This window comes from Brienomyrus brachyistius, chromosome 19, assembly GCF_023856365.1.
Source record: "Brienomyrus brachyistius isolate T26 chromosome 19, BBRACH_0.4, whole genome shotgun sequence".
Taxonomy (NCBI): Eukaryota; Metazoa; Chordata; class Actinopteri; order Osteoglossiformes; family Mormyridae; genus Brienomyrus; species Brienomyrus brachyistius.
The window spans coordinates 2156220-2176255 of record NC_064551.1 but is presented as its reverse complement, the minus strand read 5'-3'; the positions used below and the strand labels follow the sequence as shown (position 1 = coordinate 2176255).

Below are 20036 nucleotides of genomic sequence, written 5' to 3'. Positions count from 1 at the left end.
AGAATTTTAAAAATACCGTTCTTCAAATATGTTCTTATGATAACTCGGTAAGCATTTAAAATCATCAACGAAGAGGGGTCAGATTTTCACCCTGGTTACCTGGAACTGGCCACACGGTGCATGTGCTGACTTTCACTTAACAAACATGCTTGTTTCGATTGAGTTATTGGCTGCTGAGTGTATATTGTGTAAAACCATCAGTTAAAATTAAATTAGATCATTTATTTGCAGATAACTGCTCAAGGGCAATTAGGGAAATTGTGGGGCAATTAGGGACATTTTTTTTCACCGATACAGGTTGCACTTCATCTTAAATCCATTTTCTTTAGCTAGACTGAAAAAGCAGTTGACTGGTTTGTTGAATGAACAGGTCAGTTAAAGCAAAGGTTAAAGAAAGACTCGGTTGGACAGAAACAAGCAAGCAGTACAGTGCATGGGAAGGGGTGCTGGGCATCCAAGCAGTACAGTGCATGGGAAGGGGTGCTGGGCATCCAAGCAGTACAGTGCATGGGAAGGGGTGCTGGGCATCCAAGCAGTACAGTGCATGGGAAGGGGAGCTGGACATCCAAGCAGTACAGTGCATGGGAAGGGGTGCTGGGCATCCAAGCAGTACAGTGCATGGGAAGGGGTGCTGGGCACCCAAGCAGTACAGTGCATGGGAAGGGGAGCTGGGCACCCAAGCAGTACAGTGCATGGGAAGGGGAGCTGGACATCCAAGCAGTACAGTGCATGGGAAGGGGAGCTGGACATCCAAGCAGTACAGTGCATGGGAAGGGGCGCTGGGCATCCAAGCAGTACAGTGCATGGGAAGGGGCGCTGGGCATCCAAGCAGTACAGTGTATGGGAAGGGGAGCTGGGCACCCAAGCAGTACAGTGCATGGGAAGGGGCGCTGGGCATCCAAGCAGTACAGTGCATGGGAAGGGGAGCTGGGCATCCAAGCAGTACAGTGTATGGGAAGGGGAGCTGGACATCCAAGCAGTACAGTGCATGGGAAGGGGCGCTGGGCATCCAAGCAGTACAGTGCATGGGAAGGGGCGCTGGGCACCCAAGCAGTACAGTGCATGGGAAGGGGCGCTGGGCACCCAAGCAGTACAGTGCATGGGAAGGGGCGCTGGGCACCCAAGCAGTACAGTGTATGGGAAGGGGCGCTGGGCACCCAAGCAGTACAGTGCATGGGAAGGGGCGCTGGGCACCCAAGCAGTACAGTGCATGGGAAGGGGCGCTGGGCACCCAAGCAGTACAGTGCATGGGAAGGGGCGCTGGGCACCCAAGCAGTACAGTGCATGGGAAGGGGAGCTGGGCATCCAAGCAGTACAGTGCATGGGAAGGGGCGCTGGGCACCCAAGCAGTACAGTGCATGGGAAGGGGAGCTGGGCACCCAAGCAGTACAGTGCATGGGAAGGGGAGCTGGGCATCCAAGCAGTACAGTGCATGGGAAGGGGCGCTGGGCATCCAAGCAGTACAGTGCATGGGAAGGGGCGCTGGGCACCCAAGCAGTACAGTGTATGGGAAGGGGTGCTGGGCATCCAAGCAGTACAGTGCATGGGAAGGGGCGCTGGGCACCCAAGCAGTACAGTGCATGGGAAGGGGCGCTGGGCACCCAAGCAGTACAGTGCATGGGAAGGGGCGCTGGGCACCCAAGCAGTACAGTGCATGGGAAGGGGCGCTGGGCACCCAAGCAGTACAGTGCATGGGAAGGGGCGCTGGGCATCCCTGCTTTATTTTCTGACTGATGCTACTGAGAGGAATCCTAAGCACTATAGATGCAAGACTGTCAGTAGGACCTCTGTGATTCAGAGGGATAGAAGGCACCACGTTCGGTCTGTTTTTCACATACGGATGCTGAGCACCAGGACAGCTTTACCCTCCATTATGCACGTTGGGGTGTGGAAATGCAAAATCCCTGCACTGCATGTGCATATGTGACACCCCCCCCCCCCCCCCCCCCCCCCCCGGTCCCAGTCTACCTGCAGGTGTAATCAGAGGAACATGAGATGATTTAGTCATGGCGTCAGGCGTGGCTCCTTCTGAGTGCACAGTGCTGTCTGTATCACCGTGCAGCCTTGCCGGTTCCCTGGTTGCCCCGCTGCATGTTTCAGCTTTGATGTGGCGTTGTATGTGGCGGAGTATGTGGTATTGTACGTGGCGGAGTATGTGGCATTGTACGTGGTGGTGTACGTGGTGGTGTACGTGGCGGAGTATGTGGCATTGTACGTGGCGGTGTACGTGGAGGAGTACGTGGCGGTGTACGTGGAGAAGTACGTGGCAGTGTATGTCGTGGTGAACATGGCGCTGTACGTGGCATTGTACGTGGCATTGTCCGTGCCGATGTACATCGCGGTGAATGTGACGTTGTACGGGGTGGTGAACGTGGCGGAGTACATGGCGGTGTACGTGGCAGTGTATGTCGTGGTGAACATGGCGCTGTACGTGGCATTGTACGTGGCATTGTCCGTGCCGATGTACATCGCGGTGAATGTAACGTTGTACGGGGTGGTGAACGTGGCGGAGTACATGGCGGTGTACGTGGCAGTGTATGTCGTGGTGAACATGGCGTTGTACGTGGCGGTGTATGTCGCGGTGAACAAGGCGTTTTACGGGGCGGTGTACGTGGCGTTGTACGGGGCGTTGTATGTTGCGGTGAACATGGCGTTGTACGGGGCGGTGTACGTCACGGTGAATGTGGCGTTGTACGGGGCGGTGAACGTGGCGTTGTACGTGGCACTGAACGTGCCGTTGTACGTGGCGGTGTACGTCACGGTGAACGTGGCGTTGTACGGGACGGTGAACGTGGCGTTGTACGGGACGGTGAATGTTAACTGCCATCTTGTCTAGTGTAAATCAGTCCATTATGTGAAACTGAATGGAACATGCAAACTGGATGAAGCTTCAGCGTGTTTTGTAAAGAAACTGGACAAGAAGAAGCCAGGAATGTGAACTGCAATTTGTAATACAGCAAAGACCCCTTTAATTTAGAAGCCTTGTTTGCTGCTGAACCCAAAGTAAGAGTAAGGGGACTTTGTCCTCGTGTGGTGCTACTGTCACACAGCCAAATCAGGCACCGAGATCAGAACCCCTTAAGCTGTGAGTCCAGATACCGACTAGTGCCAGTGTGTCGGTGGTTCTTGTCTGGGGCAGCTGTGCTCCTTGGCTTCCTGATTTGTTGGGCGGTGCACCCAGGATGGTCATGTACGCGATGTGTGTAGCTCACCGCAAGCCATTGTTCGGCAGAGATAATATCTGGCCCCAGGCAAATGCAAATGTGGCTAGTCTGGCTGCTGTCATGACCTTGTGTTTGTGTACACTCTGTGTGTTATGGTCACTCAAGGCCTAACTTTGAAAGCTTTTATTGAAGGCTTGGCCATCTCACAGATGTCTGTGTCACGCCTAAAGTTTCGTGGTCTAGCCGAAGTGTAGGGGCTGAAGACCATCTATACAAGTGTTTCCCAGTCCGGTTTTCTTGCTCTGCGGTAGGGAGCTGGGAGGGAGCAAAAATGTGGACTGTCTGTGTCCCAGAGGACTGAGTTGGCAAAACACTGCTCTATACAGCTGATAAGATCCACAAATGAGTAAGCAAGAGATTAAATCTGGGAAGACTGCTGTGAATCAGTTGGCTAAATGTCAGCTTAAGGTGAAGACTGGCCGACACAGAACCCCGAACAGTGTGTCCTAATTGATCTTGCTATAGTTGTGCAGCTTGACACCACATGTACTGTATTCCGAATGTCTGAGGATTTCATAATGATTGAACTTGTAAAGGCTACATTTTCAGATCTTACTTTCATATAATGCATGGGGGATGTGGTTATCTACCTGAAATTTAAACACTTTGTATGGTACAGTGCTTTAAAAATATTTAAAATTCAGTATTCTAGATAATATGGAGATCTGTTAATTTTTCCTCTCCCTAAAGGAAGTGACAAACACTCTATTGTTCCTAGTAAGTCCTTCATAACCTTTGCTATTCCCAGGAGCCCAGTGAATCTTTCAAAACTGCTTCCCTATAGCTTGTCATGACCGCTGTCTGACAGCACAAGGGAAAGTATCGCTGCCGTGTTCTGTGTGATGCTAGCCTCTAGTGAGAGTATTGTTGTTCCTCAGGGCTAACTGCTAGCATAACTTTGACTGAGATGTGTTCCTCAGGGCTAACTGCTAGCATGACTTTGACTGAGATGTGTTCCTCAGGGCTAACTGCTAGCATGACTTTGACTGAGATGTGTTCCTCAGGGCTAACTGCTAGCATGACTTTGACTGAGATGTGTTCCTCAGGGCTAACTGCTAGCATGACTTTGACTGAGATGTGTTCCTCAGGGCTAACTGCTAGCATGACTTTGACTGAGATGTGTTCCTCAGGGCTAACTGCTAGCATGACTTTGACTGAGATGTGTTCCTCAGGGCTAACTGCTAGCATGACTTTGACTGAGATGTGTTCCTCAGGGCTAACTGCTAGCATGACTTTGACTGAGATGTGTTCCTCAGGGCTAACTGCTAGCATGACTTTGACTGAGATGTGTTCCTCAGGGCTAACTGCTAGCATGACTTTGACTGAGATGTGTTCCTCAGGGCTAACTGCTAGCATTGGCATGTCTGTGATGCCTTCCCGACATGTTTCCTGTAAACTCCTGTCTTAAAAATTAGATCCATTTTTAGACTACACTGTCATTTTGGGGACTGCTTAAGAACATGGCCTTATTGCAACAAGAATTCTATGCCAGACTTTACAGTTCCTATAATTCACATCAGTTGGAACCGATGAACCATCCAATGTTTGTTTATAACTTAATACCTCGATTCTTGCAAAAACTTGAAAATTGAAGAAAACTGGCATGACCTTTAACACTCTTGTTACTGCAGCATGCATGAGATTTCAGCAGTGTAGGTCATCAGTTCCTGCAAGTTATTCCCCCAAGCTTGACAATTCAGCTGCAAATCGTCCGGGTTTAAGTTCCGTGACAAGACAGTAAAGTTATACCTAATTAGAGAGAGGTTTTATTGCCACCAGTTGTAAAATTGTGTTACGTGTCATTTGGAATCCAATGTAAGCAGTTTAGAAATTCTTAAAACTTTTAAATCATGACTCTCATCAGTTTTCAAGTTTGCTTTTTAACTTTCTGCTTATCTGGCTGACCTTCGGCCAATGCAAAAAATCTGACTGCCATGAATTCATTTTTATTTATATTTTAAACATAGTTATCGGTACCGAATCTGCCGTGAAGGTCAGCTGCAGGCTACTCTTTGTTGCATTTTTGGAATTAGGCTTTTGTGAGGAAGTGCAGTGTATCTGTAACCACAGCAAGACCATAAGACTCTACAGCCACAGGAATCTACCAGTGTAACCATGGAACACTGTACCAGTTGGACAGAGTATTTTCAGTTCCATTTAGCTGCTTTCTCACCTACTCACTGACTCATTTTACTGCGTTATGGCACTATGCTGTCGTGGGCTGGGATTTCTCCAATGTTTAACTTCTTCAGCAGTTAAGGCTGGTGTGATCCATTTATGGGCGCTACAGTTTGACTCAAGGAGGGCAAATCTGGTCAATCTTTAAGCTGGCTAAGAAGTACAGCAGCCTCATGTTAGAGATTGTACCCAGTCTGTTGCTGATGTCATCGGAAATAAGATCAGTGAACTGTTGGAGGGAAGAGTGGCCCTGATTCCCTAGACCAGTGTTTCCCAATGTGACCCACAGACAGTCCATGTGTTTGCTCACTCCCAGCTCCTGGGAGGGAGTAAAAATGTGGACTGTTTGGCAGAGAGCTCGGAGGAAGCAAAAACATGAACCAACTGTTGATCCCTGAGGACCGGATTGGGAAACACCGGCCTAGACGTCATCTTCCCATCTCTGTGCTTTTCTTGTATGAATGATTGCACTGAATCTTCCTTAAGCAACTTTTTATCAAGGTATCGTTCCTGTTCAGCTTGTTTTTAAGTTGAATTCTGAGCCGGTAAACCTGAGGCTGCCCTGACCTTTGACTGCTTTGATTGACATAGGCTTCATGTTTAACTTCTCATGGTTTTCTAGATGTGTAATTTTTAATATATGTGGTCATCTTTAGCCAGTGTAGAAGAGAAGCTAAACGCCCTTACGGTTTCCCCGTTACAGCTTTCCCTTGATCCAGAACAAGCATATGGATATACCCATGGTCTGGCCCTTTCATCCAGAATTCAGAGCTTTAGTGGGTCTGTTGATCTTGCTAATGTGTGTCTTGGAAGACACACCTATGAGAGGAACTTGCATCCTCCAGGAATCTTGAGTTCTAGAGCATCTGGCCTGACTAATGGCACGGTTTTTGTGATTGCCATCGCTAAGTAATGGGCATTGCTGACATGCCCGTCTGCTTTTGTCTGTGCTGCCTGCACAATAAAAGGAGTCTTTTCACTGTGAGGCAGCTTCAGTTTACAGAGTCTGGTATAAATATCCCATTCTGGTTTGGTGTGGCAGCCGGCCGTTGACGGCAGACGGGTCGGTGCAGGATTGTGCTTCTCCTGGGTGGTACCGATGGTGAATCCATGCTATGCAGAATCAATTCAGCCTTAACCGACACACCCTCCGCTGGGAGTTCAAGGGACCACAGCCCCTTCGAGGCATGCAGTGGGTGACCTTTCCCCGCCGGCGAGTTGCTCTGCTGCTGGCCTTGTTCCAGGGAGGCTGGGCTTGCCATCACGTGGAAATGATGCATATGAATTTGCATATAAATCCAGATGTGATGAAACTTTGGACAGCAGAGTGGGGTTTGCTTAATGATGGCAAGTCACTCTAATGAAACAGCCCCAGATCTTCTCTACAGATGGAGAGTGTGAGACTGACGAAGAAGTAAAGACGACTGTAGAACTGTTTTAACTGCGAACATTTCGATGATATATCATGCCATTGCTCCATGTGATATCAGTTTTCATTTGATTCCTTTCGATTCCATCTGGACAATTTGGAAAATATATTGTAAGATGTTTTCCCCGACCTTCTTATATGAATGAGCTACTTAAGTAAAAAATCGGTTGATTAAAAAAGAGAAGTTATGAGCATGTTGTGATATTTATTGAAGCCAATGAGCTGATTTTGATTTCGGTCATGGAAAGGACCTGGGTGCCCTTGTCAAGCCCCAGCAGGTGATCCCATCCTGGATGGTGGCCAGGGCACGCAGGGCCGTCTCTGCTCTCACTGGTGCTTCATGTGTCTCTGGTGTTTTGTGCTTCACGGCCTCCGCCTCACATGACGCCTCCTTACTACAACAGTGAACCCTCAGTCTCACGCTTGTGGACAATCCCCGCTTGTGCTCCCTCAGTGTGGGCTTCACATGCATAGATCGGCCAGGTCGCGCACACTAGTCAAGTCTGCTTCATGGAATGGAGCTATTTCACTTATTTGGATACATAGCCCCACCCCTAAAAAAGGCTACTGCTTCATTATTTTAGTTGAGAGCCATTGAGCACATTTCCGGGCGTTCAGTAGTCCTGCAGTTATTTGGCATTGGCTGTTGGTCCACTTCAGCCGTCGTACCGCTGGAGGCAAAAGCAACAGGTCTGTCTACTACCCTGCAATGCCCTTCCAATCGCCACCCACCGCCTCATGGAGTCCTGTGTCTAGCGACATAGCGGCTTTCTTTCCCAGAGTGAAGCTGCTCTGGTCATTTGGTGCTGTGTGGTTCCCTGATGATGGACTGAGCCTCTGACCTCAAGACCTGTGCCAGCCCCATGCATCTTTATGTTCCCTGAATGGTTTTAATGTTGTATTTCTGGTCCTTGAATAGTCTTATTAGTTTCTTGCTTTGTTTGGAAGATGTTGTGTAGGTCCTTAGCCAGTGCTGGTTAGACTCATACCTGGGCATTCATTGGAAGCTCAGCCTAGCTGCACTTCTGCCTCCCAAACAGCCATTTGTTGGCAAAGTGTTGTTTGCCTAACTTGTACGTTGCTTTGGACAGAAGCGTCTGCTGTGAATGTAAAATGTAAATGCGATGCTGTCGTTGTATTGCCCTCCAGTGACTGGGTGTGGGGGGGTGGGGGGAGCAGGGGGCCCGTCTGATTGCTGCGTGAGCTTCCTGTTCTCCCCCCTCCATGCTCTGCTGCGCTCTGGCCCTTTCAGGGGGGTGCTTATAGCGGAATGACCTCATTGCTGGTGTGGGGCACACAGAGACCCTTGGGGAACCTCTTTGTTAGGGGGGCTGAGGGACTTGCAATTAAGCTGGGAAAAGGTATCATACCTTTAGATAGCTAACTTCAGCCACCTCTGCACAAATGGGCGTGTACCAGTAATTGTGCAATTTTTGTGTGTAATTGTGCAACGCTTTATAAAAGATCATTTGTCTAAATAGCGCAATGTGTGACAAGTGCTAATGTATGAGCGGTATCGTGGCAAGCAGTCGGTGTCTTCGTGTAAACCAGACAGCCGTGCTTCCTGGCCTGTAGACGTGAGCCCAAGTGCCATGCACTGTAACTATGTGCCGTGTGGGCGGAGCCTCACACTAAAGCCCAGACGGCGGCCCGCTGTGCTGCCTGTGTGAAGCTTGGCACCTGAAGGCGCTTCTTTTGCCTCCTGACTGGCTGACACGCCGCCACTCTCAGGTTACACGCGATTCCAGTTTGGCAGGCTGGTGATCGTTGCCTTTCGACAGGGCGATGGCCCTTGTTTTCTCAGAATGGCTCCGGTCCTTTATGAGTCGCCCTGCCTTGGCCTTTTTCATACGCTGCACAAAACAATGCGACTCGCGGAGAGACAAAACAAACAAACGGAACTGGAGAACTCGGCACGCTGCCCTTGGAAGATTCCGCCTCGGCCGCTGAAGCCGGCAGCGGCGCTCAGCCGCAGGTGATCGCTCCTGCGCGGCCCTCCGGCTCGAGTGAGAGTGTACCGGCTGCACACGGGAGCAGAAGAGCGTGCTGTTTGAACGGGAAACCGGGGCCTTCAGAGTGCATTTTGCACAGTGACTCATTCAAATGCACCCACACATATGCACACATGCACGCACGTCCACGCCCCTCCCGCTGCTTAATTTAGACGCAAAGCAGGCCGTCCCTCACCTTCTGTTTGCCGGGAACCCGTGTGTCTACTTTGGCTGCTCGCTTTTCTCCCTGCTTCTCCCTTTTATTCACAAACATGCGGCTGTTACCAAGTGAAGTAGATATTTCCACCATGTTCCACTGTGACAGAATAACACCATCTAAAGTTAGGGCACTTGGAGTAACTTTTACTTCTGTGTTTAAATGCATGTTTGCTGCTTCACATTGCTTACGATGTTTCAGTCTGGACCTGTAAGCCTGTGTTTAGGCACTGAAATGATTAATTACTCTAAAGGTGTTATACCTGTCCATTGGTGGACTGTCGAATCTTAATCTTTGTCACTGTTAAAACCTGAATATGGGGTTTTTGCTAAGCGAAACTAATGAAATTCTTGTTGTGGTATTAGTAAGTTTAATGATTGTGTGTATTTAATGTATGTGTGATACCGATGACTTTCAGTGTAAATGCAAATGTCACTCAAGGAACTAAAAACCTGACTGCTAATTTAGGCCTTATGGGTGCTTATATAGAACAAAGCAAATCCTGTGCATTATTTTTGGAAGCCTGTGTGTGGTTTTTGGGAAGATGCAAGAGGCACTGTAACAGTCTGTTGGGACATTCACACACACGGGTCAGTTCTCATCCCACCAGGTTTGTGCCAATTGCTTCACCCTGTTTCCCAGACAGTCCAGTACTTTTGTAATTGTGGGAGATTTATTAATCCCAGAGAGAATGTATGCGTTGCATGGGGATTGAACCCAGGCCTCCTGTTTGGGAGGTGAGAATTCCACCACTGAACTACCAATGTCTTAATTGTCCTAAATTTATCCATTAAGAAAATCCATTGCAGATAAAGTATGCCTCAAACTGACTTGATTGTATGTGCTTTTAAATTATATAAATGGGCAGATGTCAGAGAAATCTTTAGTGTTTGTCTGATTTTGTCGTGTGGCAGACACTGTTAGGATGTTGTGACCGAGAAAATTCTGTGCAGTTTGCAATTAAATTGGCTACATTTGCCTGGGAGTGTTTTTTCCTCAACATTTATTTCACGTACCCCAGAACAAGTCAGTAATTGTCCGGAAACAGGAGGAAGCTTTGGATTAAAACTTCATTACTGCACTTTGGATTAAAACTTCACTTTGCACCGTAATTCTGTCACTGAATTCTCGTCAAGTCATCTTACTGCAGACTGACTGCACCACGTTTCTCATGGTGAAAGCCTTCCAGCAGTGTCATTAGCCAGGTAATCGCTCGACGATGCAGCATGTTCTTCCTGCTGCTCCACTTCTGGTCCGGTAGGTTGTAGCAGTCTTAGAATGCAGGTCACCCCATCCAAGGTCATCACACGGCAGTGCCCAGGATCATAAGGAAGTGAACTTTGTTTTAGAGAGTGAAATGGGTCAGGTGTGCCTCCTGGCCTAATCTGTCACAATTAGTCACCACTGGACCAAACCTTTGGACACCTTTTTCACCAGTTTATTGCAGGGTCGGCTATCTCTGACAGCTTGGAACAGAAATAGCTTCCCGTCTCTTCCTCAGGATTAAATTTAGTCTCACAGCATTTAAATAGAAGTCAAGAACAAGGTTTTTCTTCATCACTTAGCTTTTGCGGTATGCCAACTATCTGCATGTATTCATGGCCATTGTGGAGAATGACAGATTCGATGGTTTTCGTTTTTTAAGTTCCTTATGAATGAACAGAGTTTGAATGTAATTAGTACAACAGAGATGGAGTGTAACCATTTCCTGGTGTTCAGTCTGTTGGACTTTGTAATGTCTGTGGAGTTTTATATGTTTTTTGAGCCAGCAGCTAAGGAGAGCAGCCAGTTTCCGACACATCCTGCCACCAGTACCCATAATGGGTTTGCTGGTAATCCATTCGAGGGTTTCATGTACTGCTTATCCTGGTTTACTAGTTAGTTCCTTCTCTAATTTTAGTTTCGCATGAGCAGCAAACACTGCTTAATATGGTGCTTAATTGTAAAAGGTATTAGGAATCGCTGATCAAACTGTCAAACTCCTTTGCTGTCCTGACCCAATCATCGCTACAAGATTTTCGAAATGCCAGCCAATGCAAGCCTTACCTGCTCCGTTTGCTGTGCAGCTCATCTCTCTGGTTCCAATACGACGGGCTGTTAAGTACAATGACACCATTTGGCTGTACTGAATATCCACCCATCCGTCCATCCTTTTTTCCATGGCCTCATATCCGGAAAGAATCACTGCGCTCCCGGAGCATATCCCTGCATGTGCCCGGAATGAGGCAGTGTGCACCCTGAATGCCATGACAGTCCATGTCTGCTGAGACACTCGCGCACATAACCGGCCAGCGATCCAGCAACCCGGAGCACCTGCAGGAAAGCCACGGAGAACACGCAAATTCCACACGCATGGCTGACACGGTCTGTGGAACTGAACACACCGCCTGCTTTGTAGTTTCATGACTAAGGTAAAAGCTAATCTTTGAGGGACGAGCTGAAAGTCAGTTATTTTTCTATGCCATTTACATCATGCACGTTTCCAGGGGCTTCTGTCTAAGAGGGTCGTTCGGCGATCATTGCCATTCGTGTTTTCTCTGACCTTTAACTATTTTTATTTCCTCCTGTACTTTATGGTTACATTTTACATGGAACTGACCGACAATATTTGAATTATTTGCCACTGGTGCTAAAATGATGATTGTTAGGCTCTGTGAGTCACAAAACATGACTGGAATGATTAATAATTGGGCATTTTGCGCTCGGACTGTGAACTGGGGCCCGGCCAGACGAGGGGGCCTTTGTCCTGGGCAGTAGAGCCCAGCCCGGCTGCATCTGAGCATGAGAAACTTCACTGGGGATTCTGGGAGCTGTGTTGCGTAAGCGCCCAGATCGTAGCCATCGTTTCCTGGTTACAGTACCACGTGGATTCTGCTTGTGTCTCTGTTTCTGGTTGGTTCTCTGTATTCTAACATCAAACATCACAGTGAATGGCCAAGCAACTGGCACAACTGGCGTTCAGAACAGTTCTCTGTTTTGTTTCATAATTTTCTTTTTAATTATTGTTACTTTTTTTTTGGTTAATCTTGCTCCCCCACACCAGAGTAGCTGGGCTTCCTGATTGCAGGTGACATTTTGGTGCCACTGGCTGTTTCCCAGCTGCTTTTCGCCTGCCAGGGTCAGTGGCCTGTAAATCCCTCTTTATCCAGTTGCCCACAATTTGCCTATTGCATAGCAGGATAGCATATCCTCCATAGCAGCATAATCAGAAGCTGGGGAAATGCAGTGCATGGAGAGAGAGAGATGCAGCAGTGAGGGAGCTTAGTGTACTGGATAGTAGCCCAAACCACAACAGCTAGTCATCTGAGATGTGGGTATCGTAACTGCTAACGAGCATAGTCAAGGAATTTATATACGGAGGAGAGGCCCCATCTGCAACCTGAGACCACTTTGGCATCCGCCTACTAATATAAACACTGCATCCTCGCTTTCTCTGGCCGAGCCGCAGTTAGGGTGTGTGCAGAGCGCAGTGCCAGCAGGTGGAGCCTTATGCAGAGAGCAGCAGGAGGAGAACTGGCCAGCCTGACCCCGGGGCACAAGCCCACATATGAGGAGGTTTCAGTTCCTGCGTCTTGAACAAAATGCACATGAAAGCGAATGCTTAGGAAGCCGGCCTGTTACACTACAGTACAGTGACAACACTCTCGTCAATAAACCTACAACCTCCGCAGTCCTGCACAATCATTATTGTTTGGTGTCATCTAAGACTGCAGGGATGATCATATGTCAGCATGAGCAATTTCTGTCCTCATTCTTAGTTAGACAAAGGGAGCTTCCGCGCCGAGCCGCCTTCCCGCACACTGTCACTTTGCAGTTTGGGCGTGGGTAACGGCCAGCTCGCTGACTCGCTGACTCGCTGACGCTGACGCTGACTCGCTGACGCTGACTCGTTGCTGTTTCCCCCAGGGCCTGCCGCAGAGCTGCACTCAGCCATGGAGGACAGCAAGCCGGTGTGGGCGCCCCACCCAACGGAAGGATTTCAGCTGGGAGTCATCGTGGACATCGGCAATGATAGCTTAACCATCGACCCGCTGAAGCAGAGGGGCAAGGTTCGTCCGTGCGATAGACCCCCAGGGCCTCCTCGCGCCTCCCTGCTCTCCTATTTGTGGCTGGGCACACACACCAGGGCCCCGGCACCACTGCAGCATGCATGTAGTGAAATTGGTCTTCTACTCTGCACTCGTGTTGTTCCCGGGGTCCTTGCAGGACTCCCTCCTTGCCTGTAGGGCGGCGCTCTTCTCTTCGCATTAACTGGCCATGGCACTGGAGCAAACAGTCGGCGAGCTGACTGAGAGGAAGTCTTCGTCCCCACGGTGACCTTCCCACCCAGGGCTGCCCCACAGCCAAATCAGCTTCTCTCGGATGTCCTGATTTAGATGGAGAATGCATTCTATTAACGTCTCCCCAGGTCCTGTCCCGTTTGCTGTGCGGGAGGTGGGAAGATGGCATCCCGCTTTGTCCTCCGCTCACCGCCCATCCGCCTGAGGCGCTTCGACGCCCTTTTCGTTAATTTTTTTTAACTGACGGGGGAGTGAGGGACACAATGCACGTTGTGTTTGCACGATGTGTGCCAGGGTGTGTCGTGAGTGAATGAGGCCATGTCACTGTTCCAACAATGGCAGCTGTGTGCTTGGAATTAGCTAATGTGCCCCCCAGGCCAGTGCCGGGTCGTTTCGTGTTGGAGGTGACGGCAGTGGCCGAGCACAAGGGTGAGCCCATCATCTGCTCCGCTTTAATGACACCCCCATCGGTGAGCTCTCTCACCCTGGGAATCACACCTTCCCCTGCCGTCCGGCGTGGTAAGATGTCCCCTTCAGAGCTCCTAATGCCAGAGGCATGCAATGGGATTTGTGATCTATTGAATTTAAAACGTAGCTATTAAATCCCTGTATCCTCTGCATCAATCGGTGTTCCCACTGTTCTTCCAGCTCCTCTTCCTGCCAGCAGGGGGCATCCAGGACAGCATGCCAGTTTATCCCACGGCACGCACATGTGCACCTTTTGAGATGTCTGTTCCCCAGAGTTTACTTTATGGAAACTCTACATAGGTGTGACTGGAGTCCTCAGTCAGGACCAGCCCATCCAATACGCGACATAGGCGACCACCCAGGGTGGCAACTTCTGAGGGGTGCCCCCCTGAAGATGGTCGCCCCTGGAAGTACTAGCGCCCTCTGCAGTACCAGCACATAACAGCTGCACGATGTACGGCTCCCCTAGAAGTACTAGCGCCCTCTGCAGTATTGGTATAGAACAGCTATGCGATGTGGGTGATATGGAAAGGTGTCAAAGACGCTGTTAAGTTAGCATGGGATGACCAAAAACAATATTGTTTACAAGGCAGTCGAACAATTGTTTAACTGTGATTAATTGCTTATACAATCCTGTTGCAATACCATAAAAAAATTTTACAGTCTGCATATTGAGCATAGATTATATTCACTGATACTTTTCTCCCAGTACTTAATTGGCTTTACGCCTCCCTCAGCTTGCTCTTTGTAGAGTAAGCTGTCTGCGAAGTGCTGCCGCCCGTCACAGCGCCCTGGGACCCCCAGATGCTGGGTTTGAACCAGTGACCTTGTGATTACAGGCACACAGGCTTAGCCCACTGAGCCAGACGCTGCCCCGTTCAACTCAGGATTAATGCAATTATAGCCAAAGAAAGTCACAGCAATAATAATGCACTATGACTTCAACGTGCCTGTTATTTAAGACATATCACTGTTGTTTGTAATTTTTCCCAACGTCATAATTTTACTTGCTATATTATTTATTGCATTATAATATAATATTAAGCCTTATACAGTCTTCATCTGTATAATTTATCCTGCCACCGGCTGTAGCGGGGCTGTGGTGGAGCTCGCCTACATCAGCACATGGGCTTCCACCAGCCTTGCCCTCAAACCTGGATGTGTGAGGCCGTGGTGCTTCTGCAACCATCAGAGACAATTATGTCTAAATATCAAAGCATTCAAGGTGCAGCATTTCCATCCTAACCTGCAGTGCCCCACAATGTTGTTTTGCCATTGGAGCCAGGAATCCTGGAAGCCGTAGCTGGGATTGGTGGAGGCCGTTGTCTTTCTTCACCACACTCGAGTTCAGATTTCAGAAGCCTTGTTCTCGAACAGGACTGTGCTACTCTGTGCATCTGAGGCAGACAGATCGGCCTGTAGTGTCAGAGGTCATGTGATGCAGTTTCAGGCCAATAATTCAAATATTTTCTACAGGATTTCTGCAAAGAACTCCTACTGGAGACAAACCCTCTATTCCTTATTGCAGAAAACCTCAGAGGGTCCTAACTGGCTCTAACTGCAACCTCACGCTACACTAACCCTAAGGTTACCCTACGCTAACCCTAAGGTTACCCTACGCTAACCCTAAGGTTACCCTACGCTAACCCTAAGGTTACCCTACGCTAACCCTTTGCCAGTGTTGTTTCAGCTAAAGCGGTTTAGGTTAATTAGACAGCCTGGGGCATGAACTGTCAGTAGCGGTATCAGGTGTGATGCAAGATATTTTTCATGAAAACCTTTGTTTAGGATCTTTTAGGAACTTGATCTTTGGAATGGATTAGTAACCGTCTGTAAAACATTCTTTAAGTAGCCTGTGTTCTGGGGTTTATTCACCCCAAAACACTCAGTTCTCTCTGTTTTCTAACCCAGTCCTTGGGGAACCACAGACAAGCCTCCATGGCAGCTCTGCAAGCGTCCCGATTAGCTTCCCAGCCGCGCTCATGCGTTTCCCCTGAATGCCTTCCCGCATTGTGGAATGCCAGGTCCGGGAAGAGGAGGGCTCTAGAAGCTCAGCCCTGGGAGACACGTTTGCACGAGGTCCTCCTCCCTGCTGCAGTGAGGTTCTGACTGCCCGGTTGTGTCACCCTTCCCCACGATGCAAGGTTCATCCAAATGGGATGTTTGTCATATTGACCAGAACATTGATTGGGATTCTGGAGTTTCACTAGGTTCCCACAATGTGTCCCAAAGCTGCATGATAGGCATTGTATCTGTTATGCATCTTCTCTCCTGCAAGCTTCACATCCCTGACGGAAATCCTCAGAGGAAGCAGAGCAGCTGGGAGGAAGAGCTTCCCCTTCGGGCTTTGACATGCAGTTTAAGGGCCTTGCTCTCCTTTGGCTGTGGAGTTTTGCTTTGAGTCTGGCCTGTTCTCCTGGGATTTTGAGATAACGGACCGCAAGGACGAGTCAGAAAGCACGGAAGCAAACACTGCCTCTGTAATGCCTTTCCTTATGTTGTAGACATTCTTGGCTCCAATCAACCAAGTATTTCCTGCAGAAGATGACGTCAACAAACAAGTAGAAGACAACTGTAAGGCAAAGCTTTATTTTGTTTAATTGACTTTTGGGATTTTGGGAGTTGGCGTTCGATATTACTGGCAAACGTGCCCACACTTGCACGTTTGCACCAGTACATCACCTTATAGAGTGTATAAATCAGCGCACTAGTATAGTTATAAATAAAAATTAAAAAGTCCTTAAAAAGTTATACATTTGTCAGTTTGATGATGATATTTTGCCTGCCCCGATGTTTTCCTTTGATAAGTCTGCGTGGTTGTTCTAGCACCCATAGTGCCCCTTGTTTGTCCATCGCAGGTTCGCTTATGTACCTGAATGAAGCGACTCTCCTCAACAACGTGAAAGTGCGATATAGTAAAGAGAAGATCTACGTAAGTCTGACCTTTTGTCGTCGTGCTCCTTTGGTGTTTGAAAGGCAGCCAGGTCTTTCAGCGCCGCACGGAGAGGAAAGCCAGTCTGAAATCTCATGTTTATCCACCTGGACTTTCAAAGTGCTTTTTATCCTGAGCCCATACAGCTTGAAAGAGCTTCTCAAATCCTTACTTTCCATAGCTTTACTTACCTCATTGTATATGCCCGTGCCATGAAGCGTATCAGGCTCTTCCAGCAGAGCGTAGGGTCACCACCTTAGCTGGGAGGCACCAGCACCAGGGCCAGATCTGATCCCACGTCAGCGCTTTGCGGTGACAGTGCCACCTGCTGGACTGTGGTTCACCCAAGCCGGTGATCAGGTCGCTAATGTATCGAATATGGGGGACTGTGCCCTGGGATACCCCCAGGCCCCGACAGGAGCGACTCGCGTCTTGCTGGGGGGCGTATGCCCTGGGAAATCTTCCCCCCATTATGACGGGTGACAGCAATATCGGTAATTAAGCCTATGATTGTTCGTCGGGGACAGGAACTGAGATGTTGACGCTCTGCTCTCCTGCAGGGGTCCTTTATTTAATGAGCTCATTTAATGGCCTCACTTTCAATATGTTGTTGTTTTCTCCTCTCTCCTCTCCTGCTTTTCCCCAGCCCCCCCCCCCCCCCGAAGGCCTGTGTGTGTTATGGCAGGCCTGGTTTGCCTGGGTGTAGCTGGGGCCGATTTGTCCCTTTGTATGTACCTTCCTGAGCCGGGCACCCAGCCAGCAGGCCGGAGTACAGGCCTGGCGGCTCTCTGGCAAACAGCGTCCTGCACACATCTTTGCCTGCCCTTGTCTTTGCTCTCTGTTTTTTCTCCGACATCTGAATGCTGATTGTTTTCACTCGCGGTTTCGTTTTGTGCCTGCAGACATTTGTAGCAAATATCCTTATAGCGGTGAATCCTTACTATGACATCCCCAAGCTGTACTCCTTGGAAACCATTCAAGCCTACCGGGGAAAGTCCCTGGGTACTATGCCCCCCCACGTGTATGCCATTGGTGAGTATTCTCATGATTTTCAGTCATTACCCCGCCTCCACCAGGGGGCGGCAAAACCATGCAGTATAAATGGGAAGAACGGAATTTAGCAAGTAGTTCATCCTGTGCAGAGTATTTTCAGTGCTGCTGGATGTTTAAACTTTGTGAAATGATTTTTGTATGAAAATCATACTTCCTCTGTGCAGGCACAGCTGGTATTTTGTTCTCATGTGTGATGTCAGATCTGGTTAACCATCGAAGCCTTTGATAGTGGCTGCAAACATCTGCCGCTGTGTGTTTCAGCGGACAAGGCTTACCGCGACATGAAGGTGCTGAAGATGAGTCAGTCTATCATTGTGTCCGGAGAGTCTGGGGCAGGAAAGACAGAGAACACTAAATTTGTCCTCCGGTAAAAACATGATTGATCTTGGTTGGTCGTTTTATTTTCAGTTTCTTTTTTTTAAATTTTTTTAATTTTTTTACAGTTTTTATTTCCTTACACTGAAATGTTTGCTGCACTAATTGTCTTGTTTTTTTTCTGTTATAGTTATTTAACTACAACCTATGGTACAGGCCAAGATATCGATGAGAGGATAGTTGAAGGTATGAACCATAGCTTTTATTGTGGTCGCACCCCTCAGCATGAGTGTGTTTGCCGTTAAGTACGGTAACTGAACTGTGACCGCACTGCTTTTCTCTCTACAGCAAATCCACTTCTCGAGGCTTTTGGGAACGCCAAAACAGTCAGGAATAACAATAGCAGCCGTTTTGGGAAGTTTGTAGAAATCCACTTTAATGAGAAGGTATCGCCCGCCGTCCTCTGCTGTGTGTGAAGTGCAGCATTCACTGTGTGTGAAGTGCAGCATTCACTGTGTGTGAAGTGCAGCATGCACTGTGTGTGAAGTGCAGCATGCACTGTGTGTGAAGTGCAGCATGCACTGTGTGTGAAGTGCAGCATGCACTGTGTGTGAAGTGCAGCATTCACTGTGTGTGAAGTGCAGCATTCACTGTGTGTGAAGTGCAGCATTCACTGTGTGTGAAGTGCAGCATTCACTGTGTGTGAAGTGCAGAATGCACTGTGTGTGAAGTGCAGCATGCACTGTGTGTGAAGTGCAGCATGCACTGTGTGTGAAGTGCAGCATTCAATGTGGCGGACTTCTATTTAAAAAATGAATAGGAGCCATTTCCCCAACATTTATACCCATTTATACAGCAGGATGTTTTACTGAAACCATTTAGTTCACCACAGGCCAATGCTTCTCTCCCGCAATAGAAGCACTAGTTATATTTTTGTATGATGCTGAATGTTTTGACTGTTTAAAAAAAGTCATGCACACAGCTAAAGAGTTTCCTTTTGTGTTCTGGTTTTCCTGTCATGCTATATGAGGGGTTTCCTTGATGACATGTTGCCCCTCCACCACCATGGCAGCAGCCTAAACTGACCCCCCCCCATTTCAGAATGTGGTGGTGGGGGGCTTTGTATCGCACTACCTGCTGGAGAAGTCCCGCATCTGCACGCAGAGCCCGGAAGAGAGGAACTATCACATCTTCTACCGGCTGTGTGCTGGGGCCTCGGAGGACATCAGCCAGCAGCTGCACCTGGGCTCCCCGGACGCCTTCAGGGTGAGTCTCACGCCCGCATGGTGCACGTCTGCAGCTACAGTCTCACACAGGTTTGCTTAATTCTCTGGCAATGCTACAGACTTATTGGCTCCTGTATAACAATAGCCCATCGACAACCACTGTGTCTGTATGGAAGGGATGTGCAGATATGTTGCATTTTCTTTTTATTAAATACCATTCTCTCTCTCTTCAATGACTCATTCACTTCTGTTCTTGCCATCTTGCTATCGGTTGCAGTTGTAGTCATTGGCTCCCAAAGGGGCACTAAACACAAATGTTTAATGTCACTGCAAAGGTGTTATTAATTAAAAAGCCCCAATGAGACTACTTATCAATGGACACAACATGAAACAATGAACTTTTTAACCCAGATCAGCTGTTTTAGAGCTATAATGTGGGTTTCAGTTTATTACTAATTGAAAATATTTTTTTTTATTTAAAACTTCAGATTTTTATATTATATATATATATATAATATAATATATATATAATATAATATATATATATATATATATATATATATATATATATGTATATGTGTATATATATATATGTGTGTGTGTGTGTGTATATATATATATATATATATATATGTGTGTGTGTGTGTGTGTGTGTGTGTGTGTGTGTGTGTGTGTGTATGTATATATATATATATATATATATATATATATATGTGTGTATAT

The 20036-nt window shown here is 48.0% G+C and overlaps 1 protein-coding gene across 7 annotated transcripts in view; it reads left to right on the top strand.

Moving 5' to 3' along the window:
• myo6a (myosin VIa) overlaps window positions 1-20036 on the top strand; it is a 61219-nt gene that overhangs the window by 4203 nt on the left and 36980 nt on the right. For all 7 annotated transcript variants that reach the window (XM_048985089.1, XM_048985094.1, XM_048985090.1 and 4 more), the window contains exons 2-9: window positions 12946-13088; window positions 16292-16361; window positions 16646-16719; window positions 17622-17751; window positions 18034-18139; window positions 18278-18333; window positions 18436-18533; window positions 19189-19353. In XM_048985089.1, the coding sequence (XP_048841046.1) occupies window positions 12946-13088; window positions 16292-16361; window positions 16646-16719; window positions 17622-17751; window positions 18034-18139; window positions 18278-18333; window positions 18436-18533; window positions 19189-19353 (842 nt within the window). The remainder of the gene's footprint in view (window positions 1-12945; window positions 13089-16291; window positions 16362-16645; window positions 16720-17621; window positions 17752-18033; window positions 18140-18277; window positions 18334-18435; window positions 18534-19188; window positions 19354-20036) is intronic.